At 43.1% G+C, this 19,216-nt stretch overlaps 2 protein-coding genes across 5 annotated transcripts in view; both read right to left on the bottom strand.

The window, feature by feature from the left end:
• The window catches only part of LOC134341649 (guanine nucleotide-binding protein G(I)/G(S)/G(O) subunit gamma-4), a 28,909-nt gene extending 25,180 nt beyond the window's left edge, over positions 1–3,729 (bottom strand). For 2 of the 3 annotated variants that reach the window (XM_063039565.1, XM_063039556.1), the window contains exon 1: positions 2,703–2,981. The gene's annotated coding sequence lies outside the window, so the exon portion shown is untranslated. Of the gene's footprint in view, positions 1–2,702; positions 2,982–3,595 lie in introns of those variants that run through there. The other variant, XM_063039549.1, reaches the window with a different exon arrangement.
• A 4,364-nt stretch (positions 3,730–8,093) lies between these two features.
• lyst (lysosomal trafficking regulator) overlaps positions 8,094–19,216 on the bottom strand; it is a 297,915-nt gene continuing 286,792 nt past the window's right edge. For both annotated transcript variants that reach the window (XM_063039530.1, XM_063039526.1), the window contains 2 exons: positions 11,951–12,022; positions 8,094–9,373 (listed from right to left, as the gene is read on the bottom strand). In XM_063039530.1, the coding sequence (XP_062895600.1) occupies positions 9,235–9,373; positions 11,951–12,022 (211 nt within the window). In that variant the 3' untranslated portion in view covers positions 8,094–9,234. The remainder of the gene's footprint in view (positions 9,374–11,950; positions 12,023–19,216) is intronic.

Below are 19,216 nucleotides of genomic sequence, written 5' to 3'. Positions count from 1 at the left end.
ACCGGAGGAAATAGCGGAGGTACTTAATGAATACTTTGCTTCAGTATTCACCACGGAAAAGGGTCTTGGCGATTGTAGGGCTGACTTGCAGTGGACTGAAAAGCTTGAGCATGTAGATATTAAGAAAGAGGATGTTCTGGAGCTTTTGGAAAGCATCAAGTTGGATAAGTTACCGGGACCGGATGAGATGTACCCCAGGCTACTGTGGGAAGTGAGGGAGGAGATTGCTGAGCCTCTGGCAATGATCTTTGCATCATCAATGAAGATGGGAGTGGTTCCGGAGGATTGGAGGGTTGTGGATGTTGTTACATTATTCAAGAAAGGGAGTAGGGATCACCCAGGAAATTATAGGTCAGTGAGTCTTATTTCAGTGGTTGGTAAGTTGATGGAGAAGATCCTGACAGGCAGGATTTATGAACATTTGGGGAGGCATGATATGATTAGGAATAGTCAGCATGGCTTTGTCAAAAGCAGGACGTGCCTTACGAGCCTGATTGAATTTTTTTAGGATGTGACTAAACACATTGATGAAGGCAGAGCTGTAGATGTAGTGTATATGGATTTTAGCAAAGCATTTGATAAGGTGCCCCATACAAGGCTTATTGAGAAAGTAAGGAGGCATGGGATCCAAGGGGACATTGCTTTGTGGATCCAGAACTGGCTTGCCCACAGAAGGCAAAGAGTGGTTGTAGACAGGTCATATTCTGTATGGAGGTCAGTGACCAGGGGTGTGCCTCAGGGATCTGTTCTGGGACCCCTTCTCTTTGTGATTTTTATAAATGACCTGGATGAGGAAGTGGAGGGATGGGTTAGTAAATTTGCTGATGACACAAAGGTTGGGTGTGTTGTGGATAGTGTGAAGGGCTATCAGAGGTTACAGAGGGACATTGATAGGATGCAAATCTGGGCTGAGAAGTGGCAGATGGAGTTCAACCCAAATAAGTGTGAGGTGGTTCATTTTGGGAAGACAAATATGATGGCAGAATATAACATTAATGGTAAGACTCTTGGCAGTGTGGAGGATCAGAGGGATCTTGGGGTTTCTGTCCATAGGACACTCAAAGCTGCTGTGCAGGTTGACTCTGTGGTTAAGAAGGCATACGGTTCATTGGCCTTCATCAATCGAGGGATGGAGTTTAAGAGCCAAGAGGTAATGTTGCAGTTATATCGGACCCTGGTCAGACCCCACTTGGAGTACTGTGCTCAGTTCTGGTCGCCTCACTACAGGAAGGACGTGGAAACCATAGAAAGGGTGCAGAGGAGATTTACAAGGATGTTCCCTGGATTGGGGAGCATGCCTTATGAAAACAGGTTGAGTGAATTCTGCCTTTTCTCCTTGGAGCGATGGAGGATGAGAAGTGACCTAATAGAGGTATACAAGATGATGAGAGGCATTGATCATGTGGATAGTCAGAGGCTTTTTCCCAGGGCTGAAATGGCTAGCGTGAGAGGGCATAGTTTTAAGGTGCTTGGAAGTAGTACAGGGGTAAGTTTTTTTTTTACACAGAGAGTGGTGAGTGCGTGGAATGGGCTGCCAGTGATGGTGATGGTGGTGGAGGTAGAAACTATAGGGTCTTTTAAGAGACTCCTGGATGGGTACATGGAGCTCAGAAAAATAGAGGGCTATGGGTAAAGCCTAGGTAGTTCTAAGACGAAGTGGGGGAGGGCGAGTGGGAGAGGGAGAGAGGGGGAGGGGAGAGGGGAGGGAGGGGGAGAGAGGGAGGGGGAGCGTGGGGAGGGGGGAAGGGGGTGCGGGGAGAGGGGGTGTGGGGGAAAGGGGAGGGGGAGGGAGAGGGGCGCAGGGAGAGAGGGAGAGAGGGGGCGTGGGGGAGAGAGGGAGAGGGAGGGCGTGGGGGAGAGAGGGAGAGGGAAAGAGAGAGGGGGGCGCGGGGAGAGAGAGAGAGGGAGAGGGAGGGCACGGGGAGAGAGAGAGGGGGCACGGGGAGAGGGAGGGCATGGTGGAGAGAGGGAGAGGTGAGTGCAGAGAGAGGGGGGACAGAGAGGGGGTAGGACAGAGTGAGAGGGAAGGGGGACAGAGTGAGAGAGTAGAGAGAGGAGGTAGAGAGAGAGGGTAGAGAGAGGGGGTTAGAGGGGGGGACAGAGAGATGGGGCAGAGGGGGGGGACAGAAATAGGAGACAGAGAGAAGGTGTCAGGGAGATGGGGGAGGTGGTGTGGCAGGGGCTAGGGAGATGGGGTAGTGGGGGCTAGAGGGTGCGTGAGATTTACGAATGGAGTAGGGGTGAATGGGTGGGGTCAGAGAGCTAGATAGGGAGGCAGAGGGATGGTGAGATGCAGGGGGTGGGGGGGCAGAGAGAGAGGCGGGGGGAGGAGAGGGAGACAGGGCAGCGGCCAGACACTTCCTCACAGAGTTCGCCACCGTCATTTTAACATAAAATCAGAATCAGCAAAGACTGATCGCCTACCCACACCGTCCGTCGCCTGACAGAACAATAGCCCACTGATTGCGGGGGGGGGGGGGTTGCTGGATAACTATCCACCAGCTGGAAGTTCATACACCAGACTTAAAAATGTCTCTCGCAAAATAAGACGCTCTGCTGTCTGCTTCAAGTGTGGGCGATTCCCCCAGTTCGCCGCTGCCTCCGCTCGCAACCATGTGTCTTACGGGTGGGGTGGCAGGTTCGGCTTTTTGTCTAAATCTGCACAGGGAAGAGTGGGGCTGGGCAGCAGGACAGGGACTTACCCGCAGTCCCCGGTCGGTTCTGCTCCCTGATGCCGCCGACGACTCCCAAAACCCGCGTTTTAAAAACAGCAGCGCCGATCTTCAAGCCCCGAGGAGTTCAGACGTTGCCTGGCATTGTCGCCGACAACACACTCCTGTCTCTTACATCCACATGCTGCTGTTTCTGCCGTCCCACTCCTTTCCTGTGAGAGAGAGTGAGAGAGTGAGAGAGAGAGAGAGAGGAGGATCTACCCCAGAACCGTCCCGGGCGCCGCCTGCCACCAACGCCGAACGCCGAGCGCCGAGCCAAGAGGAGGGTTTACATCAGAGAATGTTCCAACCGTGCTCAAAAGGGGAAACGGACACCACCAATCTCGGAGATGATTCCTGTTTTCCTGTTCCAATTCCACCACTTTTACGTAACGGGGGGGGGGGGGGAACCTGAGGTTTATTTTTGCTGGCAAAACGCGCGCAACGGAAGCCCTGGGCGTAAGTGGGGTTTGCGGTTCCCTTCTCATCCACCAGCCGCCGCTTTTTAGCTTCGTCGCAAGTCCAGCTTCTGCCAAGCCTCCCCGATCCTCCCATTTCCCTTGGAGCAGATTTACACAAGAATTCGGGATCTTCCGCAGCCTTTCAGGGAAATTCTCGCCGAAGTGAACGCGGGGAACGCCCGCAGAACCCATTCCACGCCGAAACTGGCGCCTGCTACTCCCCTTTCACCAAACTGACTTTCAGAACCCTTGGAGTCTTTTACTGGAAACTAAAACGAATCTCTGCCGAGTTCCTCCAGCTTCTCGTTTGTTGCTTCAGATTCCCGTATCTGTAGTCTACCCGGTGTCTAGGATTTCAGAACTTAGAGACTCTCCCATAAATGTTCCGCGAGTTGTCGAGTCCTTCGTGGTTTTAATTCTCACCATTATCTTCTCCCCCGGCCCTGCACCTTTTTAGCCTCCGCCCACGCGGCGTGTTCTCTCTCGGCCACATACCCTTCCCAAGCCACCATTTTGTTACGACCACATAGCAGAGCAGTGTGAGCTCGTCAAGTTTGTCATGTGCACAAGTGCGGTGAGGTACAGGTGCAGTGAAAAACTTGCTTACGGCAGCATCACTGCAACGTCGATTCTTTCAGACGCACACAGAACGTCATTCAAAGTAAAGAAAATGCCTGCAGAAGACATGAGCGCAAAACACAACACGAAGCCATTTCACTAGCCAAAGAGCTGGGATGGTCCCAGGTCACAAGAGCAGAAACAGTTCTCGTTGCCAGGAAGGCAGCAGCACGACTAATCGTTGTGAGATAGTGAAGAGGAGGAAAGACCTGGGTTTCATGACGATGAACTGAAGGTCACTGACCTGCAATGTTAGTTTCTTTCCACAAATACTGCCCGGCTTGCTGAGTGTTTCCTGCGTTTTGTTTTTATTTCTGGGTTTCCTGTCCACAGAAATATGTTAAAAAAAAGTGGAGATAATATAGACAAAACGCCACAGCCACTTAAGTCAGGCAGTATCTAGTATGGAAAGGAGAATCAACGTTTCAGGCTGAGACCCTTCACCAGGACAAAGAGGAAGCATTCCGTCATTACCTGAAACCATGAGGCTGCAGGGCAGGGCAGCATAGTGGTTAGCCGAATATTTCAGAGCTTGGAGTTCAATTCTGGCACCACCTGTAAGGAGTTTTTACATCCCTGTAGGTTAACCATAAATCTTCAGAGCAGATTTAAGCCATTTGAGCCTGCTTTGCCATTTTGTCATGACAGATCCACTTTCCTCTCAGCCCCAATCTCTTCCTTCTCCCTGTATTCCTTCATGCTCTAACTAATCAAGAATCTTATCAACTTCTGCCTTAAATATCCCAAATGACTTGGCCTCCACAGCCACCTGTGGCAACAAACTCCACAGATTCACCACTCTCTGGCTCAAGAAATGCCTTATCTCCATTCCAATGGACGTCCATCAATTCTGAGGCTATGTCCTCTGGTCTTAGACTCCCGCACCATAGGAAATATTCTCCACAAACAAGAAAATCTGCATATGCTGGAAATCAAAGTAATACACACAGAATGCTGGAGGAACCCAGCATGCCAAGCAGCATCTATGGAACAGAGAAAATTGTCAACGTTTTGGGCCAAGACACAGTGAAGGCTTTATAAGGCCTCACTTGGAGTACCGTGACCAGTTTTGGGCCCCATATCTAAGAAAAAATGTGCTGATATTGGAGAGGGTTCAAGGAGGTTCATGAAAATGATTTCAGGAAGAACAACCTGATGAAGGGTCTCGGCCCAAAAAATCAACCGTTTACTCTTTTCCATAGATGCTGCTTGGCCTGCCAACGTCCTCTCCACATCCACTCTATTGAGGCCTTTCAACATTTGATAGGTTTCAATGAGATCCCTCTCATTCTTCTAGATCCCAGTAACTAAAAGCCCACAGCTAGTAAACACTCCTCATAATTCTACCCTATGAACCTCCTCTGAACCTTCTCCAATGTCACCATATTCTTTCTTCCATAAGGAGCCCAAAATTGCTCAAGTGAGGCCTCACCAGTGCCTTATAAAGCCTCCACATTACATCCTTGCTGAGACCCTTCATCAGCTGTTCCTCTAGCATTCTGGTGTGTTGCTCTGGATTTTCAGCATTTGCAGAATCTCTTGTGGTCACGATGAACGGGCTGTAAAGAGTGTGCAGCACAAAGTACCCTACCATATCCACACTGCCCATCCAATCCAGTTTACCAACTTTTCGTATGTAGTCCAAAATGCCTTGGTGATTAAAGTATTCATCCAATGTGTCTTAAAATGTTGTGAGAGAAATGTTGCTTTAGCCATCAGATCATGCATTGCAAATTTCAGCTTCCTCATATCTCACCTCAAACTCTTATTCCTCTGCATTTGGTTGTGTTGCTCATGATTGACAGCACCTGTAGAATTTCCTGTGCTGATTCCTCGGCTATCTGGTCTTAGAGGACTCCACCACGGTAAAAGGCTTTTTGCAATCTACCCCATCTGTGCTTCTCATTATGTTGTAATGTTCTCTCAGCACCACCCTCCCCCACCCTCTTATTCTCCAAGAATAATAAACCCATCCCATCCAATCTCTCCTCACAAGCAAAAACACTTGGGCAACATCTCTGCATTCTCCTCTGTGCAATCAAGTCCTTCTCATAGTGGCACTTGTTCAGAAGTGTACAGAATGTAGGAGTCCACTTACTGTAAACACAATGTTGTGTGAATTGTAAAGAGAAATAATTTGTGAAACGTGGAGGTTGCTGGCAACTTATTGTTCATTTCTACGTGGAGTGCATCTAGAGTTACATGGAGACCAAACCAAGTGAGGAAAGCAGAATTCCTTCCCCAAAATCAAAGTCAAATTAATATCAAAGTATGCATATGTTACCATAAACTACCTTGAGAATCATTTTCTTTACAGGAAGGATAAAGAAATACAACAGAATTTACAAAACTAACTGTACACAAAGACTGACAAACAACCAATGTTAAAAAAAAGAGACAAATTGTGCAACAAAAATACCAAGAACATAAATTGTGAAGAGTCTTTGAAAGTGAGTCTGTAGGTTGTGGAATCAGTTCAGAGTTGTGGTGAGTGAAGTTATCACATCAGTTCAAAAGTTTGATGGTTCTCGGGTAATATCTGTTCCTGAACCTGGTGGTGTGGGACCAAAGGCTTCTGTATCACTATCTGTTGGTAGCTGTGACAGAGAATATGGCTTGGATGGTGGGGGTCCTTGATGATGAATGTTGTTCTCTTGTAACGGCACTCCATGTAGGTAGATAGATATACTTTATTAATCCTGAGGGAAATTTGTTTTCGTTACAGCCGCACCAACCTAGAGCGTAAATATAGCAATACAAAACCCCCCAACAATCAAACAACAAAATGCAAACTATTGCCAGATGGAAAATAAGTCCAGGACCAGTCTATTGGCTCAGGGTGTCTGACCCTCCACGGGAGGAGCTGCAAGTTCGATGGCCACAGGCAGGAACGACCTCCCGTGCCGACAAGTGTTGTATCACGGTGGAATGTGGCCGAAGTCCAACAGTAAAAAGTTAAATATCCAGTCTGCAAACACGTTCCTCAATCGTAATATGCCCCGGATTGCACCATCTGTTGTTAGCTAGAACAGTAAGCACCCTATTCCTTTACGCTTACCGCCCTCAGTGCACTTCCGGTCAGGCGGAACGGTATTGCCCACCGAACTCCTCTTCTCCAAAAGTCTCTGTTGTCTCGACCCGGTCCTCTTTCCTCGGCTTTGTGATCCCCCTCTGCATCCTCTGTGTGTTTTCCTCCAGATTTCAGCAGGGGTGTCCGCCACTCTGCTCGCTAAACCGGCCGGTATTTGCTGGTCCGTGGAATACACAATGCGACCTTGCTTCTGTCCCGTGTCGGGATGTAACCATTTCCAGCGCTGAAGAAAACCCAAATAAAACTCTCTCGGTAATACCAGCGTGTTAGAGAGGGTGCAGCTTCGACGTGTTATCGTGAGAAAAAATATACAAAAAATAATGTAAATTAAAAAGTAAGAAGAATAAAGTAAGAATAGATCAGAACGGCTGTACCAGGCTGCATGCACGACCGGCGCATGCGCACAGATGTGATCAATGGTGAGGAGAGCTTTGCCTGGGATGGACTGAGCCATATCCACCACTTTCTGTAGACTTTTCTGTTCTAAGGCATTGGCGTTTCCGTATCAGGCCATGTTGCAAACAGTTAGGATACTCTCGACTGTGCATCTCTACAAGTTTGTCAATGTTTTCGGTGACGTGCCGAATCTACGCAAACTTCTTAGACAAGTAGAGACTCTGTTGTCCCTTCTTTGCGATGGCACTTACATGCTAGCCCCAGGACAGAATCTGATATGTTAATTTAAAGCTCGATTTTTAAGAACGATATGCAGTCTTTGTCTAGGATTACACAGTAGCTTTTTATAAATTCTAGAATTACTTAATACCTTGAATTAAAATCCCCAGCTGTCAAGATAGAATTTGAGCTCATGTTTGTAGATCAAAAATCTGACTGTCAGTCTTGTGACTTCACCTTCAGAGCTGCTTTATTAACATTTTGAAATGTAAGGAAGATTATGCCAACAATACACAAGTTGACAGTGAAGAAGGATGTAGGAAGATATTTATTTCTTTATTCTAATGGGTAGGATGCAATTCATTCCAGAGAAGTAGTTAAAAAGTAGCAGTTAGTGCAACACTTTAGTGTACAGTAATTAGGGTTCAAGTCCTGCCACTGTGTAAGGGCATCTGAGGAAATAAATGAAACGTAAGATGTGTGTCGAGGAGCACAGGAACCCCTAGAGTGCTTCAAGCTCTCGACCTTTGTCAACTTAAAAAAACTTTAAATGTTTAGAATAAAATTCTGATAGGAAAAAAAGATAGATATCTCAGGTTACAATTAATTTAATGTCCAAATATTCAGCACAAATACTTTGTACAGATATATAAGGAATAAGTACAAAATACAGCAAATGCTCACTTTCAAAGTCTGAGAACACTGGTTTTTTAAATTTTTAAATAAGTTACACGCTTGCAAAAGTTTTATATATCAGCAAAACAATTGACAAACTAGTTCAAAAAGTTTGTAAAATACACATTTTCTAATACTTTTTAAATATAATTAAGGATCATACACAAAAGACAACTTTCAGAGGGAAGTTGCAATCAAAATTGAGAATCTGTGCCCTTCAATTAAACAAGAGTGGTCATTTATTTATCACAAGTGGGGAGCAAACTAACTATAAACAATCTATTTGACACCAGTATTGTGTCTCCAATAAAGCCAACCCAATTTTCTGCATTGTTAGATGTACATCCACTCAGTTTAAGACAATATTTATCCTTTCATGCAATCTGGCAAGCACCAGCTAGGCGACTCTTCTCAAATTAGGGTCTGCTTAATGCTAGGTATAAAAAAAGTTACAATCTGGACCATATTATCAAATTATTACAAAGTGTGATTTTATTTCTGAGGAAAGGCATGAGAAATGACAGAGCTTGCAAAATGAATTGTAAACGTTCAAGGCAGATGCTGTGTGCACAGACATTGTTTTAAGGTGCTTTAACATAGATATTTCCATGCTGTTATGTAAGTGATTATTCTTCTATATCTAACCTGCTTGGTCTCATGCACATTGTACGCAAAACTTGGGAGATTTTCAAGTAGAAAATATTGCACTTTAAATCCAACAACCTTACACATTGCATAACTTACACCAAATTTAAATTGAGTTGCTGGGTTTTAGTAGTTCCAAACTGACTGTACTTTGAAGGACTGCATATCCCACAAAGTCAAGGAACAGACTGCAGAGATGAAATCTGCTTTGCTCAATAGTTTTCATGATTCCATTTTGTCCTGATTGATGAGAAGAACACCTGATCAGCTTGAGTAGTCTCTGCACTTGGAATATTTACATGTAGGAAGGAACTCTTCATTTTCCCAGTCTTCCCCTCATCCCACCGCCTCCCACAAGGGCACAACAGGCTCCATTACATGCACAGTGACTGGTACAATCATATTTGCAGGCTAGTTTTCATCCAGCCCCATAACTGCTTAGGAAGGGATAGAATATGGGGAGCTTCATCCGCTGTTGGTCTTTACGACACCATGCTATCACAGTCCCATCGATGTTTGCTGTATAGAGATGATGGCCGTCACAGGAGAAGGTCAGACTGTAAGAAAAAAAAGAATAAAACCGTGAAAGGGAACTTTTTCAAAACATTGCTGGTGATTATTAAAGTTCAAAGTTAATTTGTTATCAAAGTATGTATATGTCACTATGTACTACTGAGATTCATTGAGATGCATGGTATCTGTTTGCTATCTGCAGCACAGTAAAAATTGCAATCAGAAACGTCAATTTAATTTCTCCATCTATTTTCTTATGTTTTATTTGGGCTCTACATCCAAGAAAGGCTGTGCTGGCATGAGAGAGGGTCCAGAGGAGATTTACAAGAACGATCCTTGTGATGAAAAGGTAGATATATGAGGAATGTTTGGCAGCTCTGGATTTGTACTCACTGGAATTTAGAAGAATGATGGGTATGTTTCCTATTGCGGGAGAATCTAAGACCAGAGGGCATAGCCTCGGAATGGAAGGGCATCGTTTTAGAACAGATATAAGAAGGAATTTCTTCAGCCAGAGGGTGGTGAATCTGTGGAATTCAACGCCACAGACAGCTGTAGAGGCCAAGTCACTGGGTATATTTGAACAAGAGGTAGTTGGTTCTTGATTAGTAAGCATGTCAAAGGTTACGGAGAGAAGGCAGGAGAGTGGGATTCAGAGACATAATTAAATCAGTCATGCTGGAATGGCGGAGCAGACTCAATGGACCAAATGACCTAATTCTACTTCCATGTCTAATGGTCTTAGATCCTTTTTAACCTTCTTGCACCCAAGCACAAAATGTTATAACAAATTTGAATGACTTAACAGGAATCATGGTGACCTTGGTGTCAGATTGGGTTTCCTGTTGTGTTTTTTTTATTCATTTACTTTAATTGTATTTTTTCTGGGTGATCAGCCAAAAACAAATGTAGCAGAAATCTGGCAAAGAGTGATCACTGGAGTTTACCTTCTTCTAAACAACAGTTTCCAATTTGGCAGCTTTCAGATAACAACTTCTATTTGCATAGCAATTTTAACACAGAAAACATTCCAAGACTCTTTATGGAGGTGTTATCAAACAGAATATGACACCAAGATACTTAAGAGGATTGTGGAAAAAAAATACAGAAAACATCGAGGATACTTAGCAGGTCAGGTTGCATATGTGGAGACAGGAATACAGTTAACGTTTCAGCTCAATAACCTTTCAAAGGGTTGTAAACTCAGCTAGCCCCATCATGGGCACTAGCCTCCTCATCATCAAAGACACCTTCAAAAGGCAATGCCTCAAGAAGGTGGCATCCATTATTACTGACCTTCACCACCCAGTTCATGCCCTCTTCTCATTATTACCATCAGGGTGCAGATACAGGAGCCTAAAGACCACACACTTAGCAGTTTAGGAACAGCCTCCTTCTCTCCGCCATCTGATTTCTGAATGGGCCATGAACACTACCTCACCTTTTGCACTACTTTTTTTTGTATTTCATATTGTAACTTATAGTAATTTGTTGCCACTGTCACAAAACCACACATTTCACAACACGTCAGTGAAAATAAATTAGATTCTGATTAAAAATAAATTGGAAGTGAAACCTGTTTAAATTTGTAGAGGAACGGCATGAACAAAGGGAATGATTGTTTTAAAATGGATACCATACATACCAAGTGGTACAAGTGGCAGTGACAGCTGGGAGTGGGTGTTAAAGTCTTGTTAATCACACAAAATCATTTAAAATATGTCTGGTCTATAACTTTTCTTAATCTTTTGAAACATTATTGACCTGGATCATTATTTCTGTTTCTCTCCCCATAGATGCTGCCTTACCTGCTGAGTATTTCAAGTGTTTTGTTTTTATTTTAGATTATTAGCATCTGCAGTTATTTTTCCTTGAGATAGAGAGCCAAGTGAAATATTGATTAAAGAATTAGAATTTAAAGAGTGTCTTAAGAAAAGAGACAATAAAATTAAAGAGGGAATTGTAGAGCTTAGGACCAAGGCCCAAGACATTACCAAGTAAAACAGATGATTCACAGGAGATATGGATAAATGGTGCAACAGTCATTTCTTGACCACACCCATTGAAATTGGGTTCTCCCTGAGGAACTCCTGTTCTAATGTCCATTCCTAGAACATGGGATAGGCTAGAATTTTAAGTGTCACAAAGCACAGAAACAGGCCCATTGAGTCCATACTAACCATCAAGCGGTCATTCAAACTAAACCAATAATATTCTCCCCACATTCCCATCAATTCCCTCAGATTCTGCTGTTCATATACACACAAAGGACAATTTTCTTGCCACAACTAACCTAATGATACGCATGACCTTGGGATGTGTGAGGAAACCAAACTCCTAGAAGAAATCTATGGGGTCACAGGGAGAAGGTGCAAGCTCCATAGCCAGCACAGAAGTTCAGGATTGAATCTGGGTCACTGTACGTAGCTGCGAGGCAGGAGTTCTTGTATCTGTATCACCGTGCTGCCAGTCTAGGTAGACATCACTTGCATAAGACTACTTTAGCACTGAATGTGGCACCAAACAGCCAAACATGGATCAATGTCGTTGTGAGAAGGAATTTAAGTTCCCACTAAAGAAGGTTTTCTTTCTCACTTTGATAACAGTTCGCTTATTCTTACCTGATGATAGGTCGGTTTGACTTAGGGAAGATAATTTCTCGAACAGGTTTCAAGTCCCAAGTACTCCACAGCCTGCACAATACAAAAAGGGTTTCCCATTTATCATGTCAACTTCATTTCTGTTTTGAAAATATGAGTTGCACGAACAAGTTGGAGTTTAGTTGGTCCAGAGATACCAAAAAATACAAGTAGTTTTACACATTCTCAGGAGATGACGATTAGCAGCAAGATTACTGTGAAATTGTTTGTATCAGATCACTGAATCTGCTACCTCGTGAGAGATGTCAATTATTTTAATCAGATTACTAGCTAGATCAAAAGAGAAAGAAATTTGATCACAGAACAATAGTCCTGCCGAATACCTTTACTCAATTATCCACTAGAACTTGTTATTGAACTGTTTAACTTACCTTTGGGAGTTACAAAGTGAAGTCCTGTTTATACTGTCATATGTTAACAACGGGCAATCAATCGAAAATGGAATAGTTTCAACCCCCTGACGTCACAGAACCGAAACATGAGCTACCGTCAAGGTTGGAAGGTCAAAAAGGGTTTGCAGACACATGACATGGTATCAACAGAGAGAAGATGTTTCTTTTAGGGCATCCTTCAGAAATCCAAAGCAAATCTGTGCACGGATCTTTGTTATATTCTACCACAAGAAAAGATCATATACAGTGGTGTAAGTTTGTAAGCCCTGTAAAATTTTCTCTATTTCTACATAAATGACCTAAAATGTGATCAGATCTTCATGCAGTCCTAAAACTAGATAAAGAGAATCCAATTAAATAAATAACACAGAAACATTATTACTTGCTCATTTAGTTATTGAGAAAAATGCTCCTATATTACATGTATTTGTTGGAAAATTTATGTGAACCTTTGCTTTCAGTAATTGGTGTGACCTCCTTGTACAGCAATAACTTCAACCAAACATTTCTAGTAACTGTTGATCAGTCCTGCACATCAGCTTGGAAGAATTTTAGGCCATTCCTCCTTACAAAACTGCTTCAACCCTGGGATGTTGGTGGGATTCCTTGCATGAACTGCTTGCTTCAGGTCCTCCACAACATTTCTATAGGATTAAGGTCAGGACTTTGACTCGGCCATTCCAAAGCACAAATTTTCTTCTTTTTAAACCATTCTGTTGTTGACTTACTCTTGTCTTTCGTATCATTGTCTTGCCACATTATCCAACTTCTATTAACATTCAGGTGTTGGACTGCTACCCTGACATTCTCCTGTAAAATGCCTTGATACAATTTTGAATTCATTATTCCCTCATTGTCCAGGCTCTGAGGCAGCAAAGCAGCACCAAACCAAGATGTTCCTTCCACCATGCTTCACAGTTGGGATGAGGTTTTGGTGTTAGTGTGCAGTGCTCTTTGTCCTCCAAACATAGCAGTGTGCATTTCTGCCAAGAAATTAAACTTCTGTCTCATATGTCCACAGAACGTTGTCCCAGAAGTGTTGTGGAACAGCCAGGTGATCTTTTGCAAACTTGGACGTGCAGCAATGTTGTTTTTTGGAGAGCAGTGGTTTCCTCTGTGTTGTCCTTCCATGATCACCATTCTTGTACAATGTTTTTCTTACAGTAGACATATGAACAGAGACTTCAGCAAGTTTGAGAGATCTCTGCAGGTCTTTTGCTGTTACCCTTGAGTTCTATTTCACCTCCTTCAGCATTGCATGTTGTGCCCTTGTTGTGATCTTTACAGGACATCCACTCCTAGAGAGAGTACCAACAGTACTGAGTTTCTTCCATTTGAAGTCAATTTCTCTTGCTGTGGACTGATGAACTCAGGTCTTTAGAAATGCTTTTGTAGCCTTTTCCAGCTTTGTGCATCTCTACAGTTCTTTTTCTAAGGTCCTCTGAAAGTTGTTTTGAATGAGACTTTGTGCACATAAACAATCTTTCTTGAGAAGAGCAGGCTCTGTCAGTATCTGACATTGTGTGCCTTTTTTATAGGGCAGGGCACCTGTACAACCCACACCTCCAATCTCATCTCATTGATTGGAACACCTGACTATAAATAGCATTTGAAGAACACATTAACCCATAGGTTCATATACTTTTTCCAACAAATAGATGTAATACTGGATCATTTTTCTCAATAAATAAATGCACAAGTATAATTTTCTTGTTATTTATTTAGTTGGATCCTCTCTATCTAGTTTTAGGACTTATGTGAAGATCTGATCACACCTTAGGTCATATTTATGCAGATAAGAGAAAATTCTACAGGGTTCACAAACAATCTAGCACCACTTTATACTGCACAATCTAGACAGTTGGGCAGAAAAACGAAGAATAAGAATAGTGATTTCATTCAGAGAAGTATGAGGTAGCGCATTTGTGGAGGTGTGTCAAGGGATGGGGACGTACACTCAGTGGCCGCTATAGTTGGTACATTGCTTGTTAGATATTTGCATTAATCTGCCAAACACGTGGCAGCATCTCAATGCATAAAAGCATGCAGATATGGTCAAGAGGTTCAGTTGTTGTTCAGACCAAACATCAGAATAGGGAAGGAATGACCTTGACTGTGCAATGATTGTTGGCGGGCTGGTTTGAGCATCTCAGAAACTTTTGGTCTGGGAATTTCACACACAACAGTGTCTAACGTTTACAGAGAATGGTACCAAAAAAAAATACATCTAGTGAGTGGCAGTTATGTGGGTGTTAACACCATGTTAATGAGAGAGGTCAGAGGAGAATGGCCAAGCTGATTTAAGCTAACAGGAAGGTGACAGTAACTCAAATAATGACACATTACAACGGTGGTGTGCAGAAAAGCATCTCTCAATGAACAACACTTTGAACCTTAAAGTGGATGGGCTATTGCAGAAGACCACACCAGGTTCCACTCCATAGTTGCCAAATAAAATAGCCACTGAGTGTACAATAAATTGGTGAGCAGTGAGTGGTATCTTGGAGATGGAGTTGAAACCTTGGAATTCACATCCACAATCCTTATTAAAATCAATAAGTTGACTAAAAAAGTTAATGGAATACTTTACGAGGCTACAGAATACTAGTTAGACCAGAGATTCAATGCCATGTACACTTCTGGTCACCTCATTACAAGAAAGACACAATTGTTCTAGAGAGGGTGCAGAGGAAATTGGTATGGCATTGCCAGTACTGGAAAGATTAAAGTTTAAAGATTAGTTTTATTTGTCTCATGTACATCAAAACATACATTGAAATGCATTGTTTGCACCAAAACAAATCAGCGAGGATTGTGCTCGGCAGCTGCAAGTATCACCATGCTTCCAGCACCATCATAGCATGCCCACAACTTACTAACCCTAACCCATACGTCTCTAGAATGTGGGAGGAAACCAGAACGCATGATCATGAGGGGAACATACAAATCCTTACAGACAGTGGCAGGAATAGAACCCTGATCTTTTAGCTGGCACTATTAAGCATTACACTAACCGTTATGCTACTGTGCTGAAAGGAAAGATTGGATAAACTACGGTTGACTTCTTCGGAATAGAGGGGATTGAGGACAGAAATTATTGTTAATAAAATTATTGACCAAGAGACAGCAAATAAAAATGATCCATTTTCCTGACAAAGACTTCAAAAATTAGGTGGCTTAGACCTAAAGCAAGTGGTTGGAGGATTAGAAGGAAGTTGGAGAGTGAAGACTCAAAGCAAAGTAGATGACATGTGCCTTCAGGAAGGCAGAGGTCGACCACTCTCCAGTGCGCATCAATGGCTTTGCTGTAGAGAGGATGAAGAACACGAAGTTCCTTGGTGTGCACAAAACAGACGATCTAACCTGGACACACAGCATCTCCTCACCAGTCAAGGCAGCACAGCAGATTCTACACTTTCAGAGGAGATTGAGGCATTCAAGGCTTCCTGCCCCCATTATAACAAAATTCTACAGGAGCACCATCGAGAGTGTCCTGTCTGGCTGCATCGTGTGGTAAAGAAGCTGCAAGGCATTGGACTACAAGACCTTATAGGGGATAGTAAAGCCGTCAAGAGGATCACTGAGTTCTCCCTCCCCCTATTTGTGTCATTTACTGGGAGCTTTGCAGATGAGGGGTTGAGGCATTATTGAGGATCCCTACCACCCATCCCACAACCTCTTTGACCCACTACCATCAGGAAAGAGATACAGCAGCATCAGGAACAGGAGTGCCAGACTGGGTAACAGCTTCTTCCCTCAGGGTGTCAGACTAATGAATACCCTGCCACCACCGAGGTCTCGTCACTGGGCAAGTGAGCTGTTTACCGTACTGTTTAATGTTTACTTGTGCTGCACAATAAATGCATTTTGAATTGTATTTTATTAACTTACTTATGGGAATATTTTGGTTTATGTGTTGTGTGTGAAACTTGTTTTGTGGGGGTACTGTGGTCTAGAGGAACATTGTTCCATTTGGTTTTATACATACAGGTTTTCCCCGCCATCCAAAGGTAAAGCGTTCCTATGCAACGGTTCGTAAGCCGAAATGTCGTAAAGCGAAGAAGCAATTACCATTTATTTATATGGGAAAATTTTGTGAATGTTCGCAGACCCAAAAATAACCTACCAAATCATGCCAAACACATAAAGCCTAAAATAGCAGTAACATATAGTAAAAGCAGGAATGATATGATAAATACACAGCCTATACAAAGTAGAAATACTTTTCCACAATCATTACCGCACTTCTCCGTAGCGAAAATCTCAAGCAAGCGCCGTCGGCAGAAAATCTCACGCAAGCACTCTCGGCAAAAACACGGCGCAAGTGCTTTCCAGTAACCTTTAAGCTATGAAGCTGCCAAATCATACCAAATAATATGTAAAAATACACAGTCTATATAAAGTAGAAGTAATGTATGTACAGTGTAGTGTCACTTACCGGAATCGGAAAGACAGCGCCGAGCACATTGATGATGGTGTATTAGGCTGAGTCGGAGTGTGGGTGTTGCAGTGGCCCTCACCCTCCAGGCCGCCGAGTGATACATTGCCGCGAAGCATGCAGGGGTGCAGCGGTAGCCGGGAGGCACCCAACACATCTTTAAGAAAAAAGCCGAAATAAACATGCTAATTAATTAGGTGCTGCCCGGCACGTAAATGTTGGCGCAGATTAGAGGCGATTGCCGATTGCATCGTCTCTGATCTGGGCCGACAATTACGTGTTGGCGGCACCTAATTAATTAGCATGTTTATTTCGGCTTTTTTCTTAAAGATGTGCTGTGTGCCTCCCGGCTACCGTTGCATTCTCGGTGAATTGGTATCTGTCCGTGGCCTGGGGGTTGGGGTGGTGGGACATTGGGGTGTCATCTCATCATCGTCTGTTTCCATTAGGGCAGACAGGTCATCTTCTATCTCTGCCCGCCTTGATGTCGAAGGTCGAGGTTCGTCGTCTGCTGTGGCTGATGTGGAAGGCTTGTTTGACTGCTGAGCCTCGCGCATTTTTCTATCATACAGTTCTTTGTAAGGACTCAAACCATATTGCAAATATCCCCTAAACCGAAATTAAAGTCGTACTTTATCATTACTCATTCGGTTTCGATTGTTATCCTTTTTTTTTCCAATTGCATCAGCTCTTCATCTGTCAGATCTTGGTCATGGGATGCCAAAACCTCTTCAACATCATGTTCGTCAGCTTCCACAAACCAAACTCACTTTGTCCTTACTTTGTTCACCACGATCGAAACGCTTAATTATGTCTAGCTTTACGCTAAGTGTAACAGCCTTACGAGCTCTTTTAGGCTTTTCCGATACCATAGAACTCATCTTGCAAACGACTGCTCATAGGCATGTGTTTAACCAATGCCGGTGAGAATGCAGTTCCAAATCTGGGGGAGAGCGGCTGCTCGGGGTGCGCGCTGCCTTTTATCGCGCGCTGATTTTTTTATCGCGCGCTGCTTTTTTTTCCCCGTAACAGTGAAAACACCTTCTGAAAGCGAAAACAGGGTACTAATGTAGGTCTTTCGTAACAGGTTTCGTAAAGCGAACGTTCGAAAAGCGGGGGACACACACACATATATATATATATATATATATATATATATATATATATATATACACACAGTCAGATGACAATAAACTTGAACTTGAAGATAAGGAAAATATTTTTACCCAAAAATTGGTAGGAATCTGTAATTCATTAACCATACAGTGGTAGACACAGAAATCTTCATCATATGTAAACAATGCTTGGATTATGCACCTGAAGAGCAGTGTGACCTGCAGGTCCACAAATCTAGTGCTGGAGGGTGGATTTGACGGTAACATTTTCTCAATTTCTAAAAGACACTGGGCTCCATGTCTCCTTATGACATCGGTGGAGTTATTCAAAATAACAGTGCTTCAGACAAGATCCTTATGTAAAAAATCTACTCAAGCAGGATGAGGCTATGAGAAGCGATTACAATCAGATCATTCAGTGAAGCTTAAACCTGGCAAAGTTAAATCTTTGATCAGCTCTTCTCCCCTTGGAAAAACTAGTACCCAGGAGTGCAAATGGGCCACAAATCAGAAGACAAATGTTGGTATTATAACTGTGTGTTAAAATAGTTCTCCTCATCTAAGTCCTATATAGTTGATTCCCCTATTCTGAGAATCTCTCTCTTGCTTTTTAAAGATTAGCTTTATTTGTCACATGTTCATTGCAACATAGTGAAATGTGACATTTGTGTCAATGACCAACACAGTCCAAGGATTGTGCTCGGGGCAGCTCGCAAGTGTTGCCATGCTTGTGGCACCAACAAAGCATGTCCACAACTTGCTAACCCATAGGTCTTTGGAACGTGGGAGGAGATTAGAGCACTTGGAGGAAGTCCATAATGTCATGGGGAGAATGTACAAACTCCTTACAGATAGAGGTGGGAATTGAACCCTAATCGCTGGTGCTGTAAAATATTATGCTAACTACTATGCCACCAGTTAGAAATAGCCCATCAGGATTGACTCTGCTAGTAGTTCACTGAATTATTTGTGTTAATAAAATCATCCTTCATTCTCTTAAACTCCAGTGAGTATTGGGCAAACATCAAATCTCCTCAAGAAATTACCCCCTAATTTCAGAATTAGTCTATGCTACACCACTTTGAAAGTATATCCTTTACAATGGAAACTAAAATTGTTTATAAGTACTTCAAAAGTGTTCATACTAAAGCCTCAGCAAAACTTACCTACATTTTTACTTCAACCCTCTATTACAAATATTCTTTATTTTAATACAATTAATTACAAATAAATGAATTGACAGTATTTTCAATCTTTAACAGAGGTTTCATTGCATATTTGT

Source organism: Mobula hypostoma, chromosome 2 (genome assembly GCF_963921235.1).
Source record: "Mobula hypostoma chromosome 2, sMobHyp1.1, whole genome shotgun sequence".
NCBI lineage: Eukaryota > Metazoa > Chordata > Chondrichthyes > Myliobatiformes > Myliobatidae > Mobula > Mobula hypostoma.
This window is presented reverse-complemented; position numbering and strand designations above follow the sequence as displayed.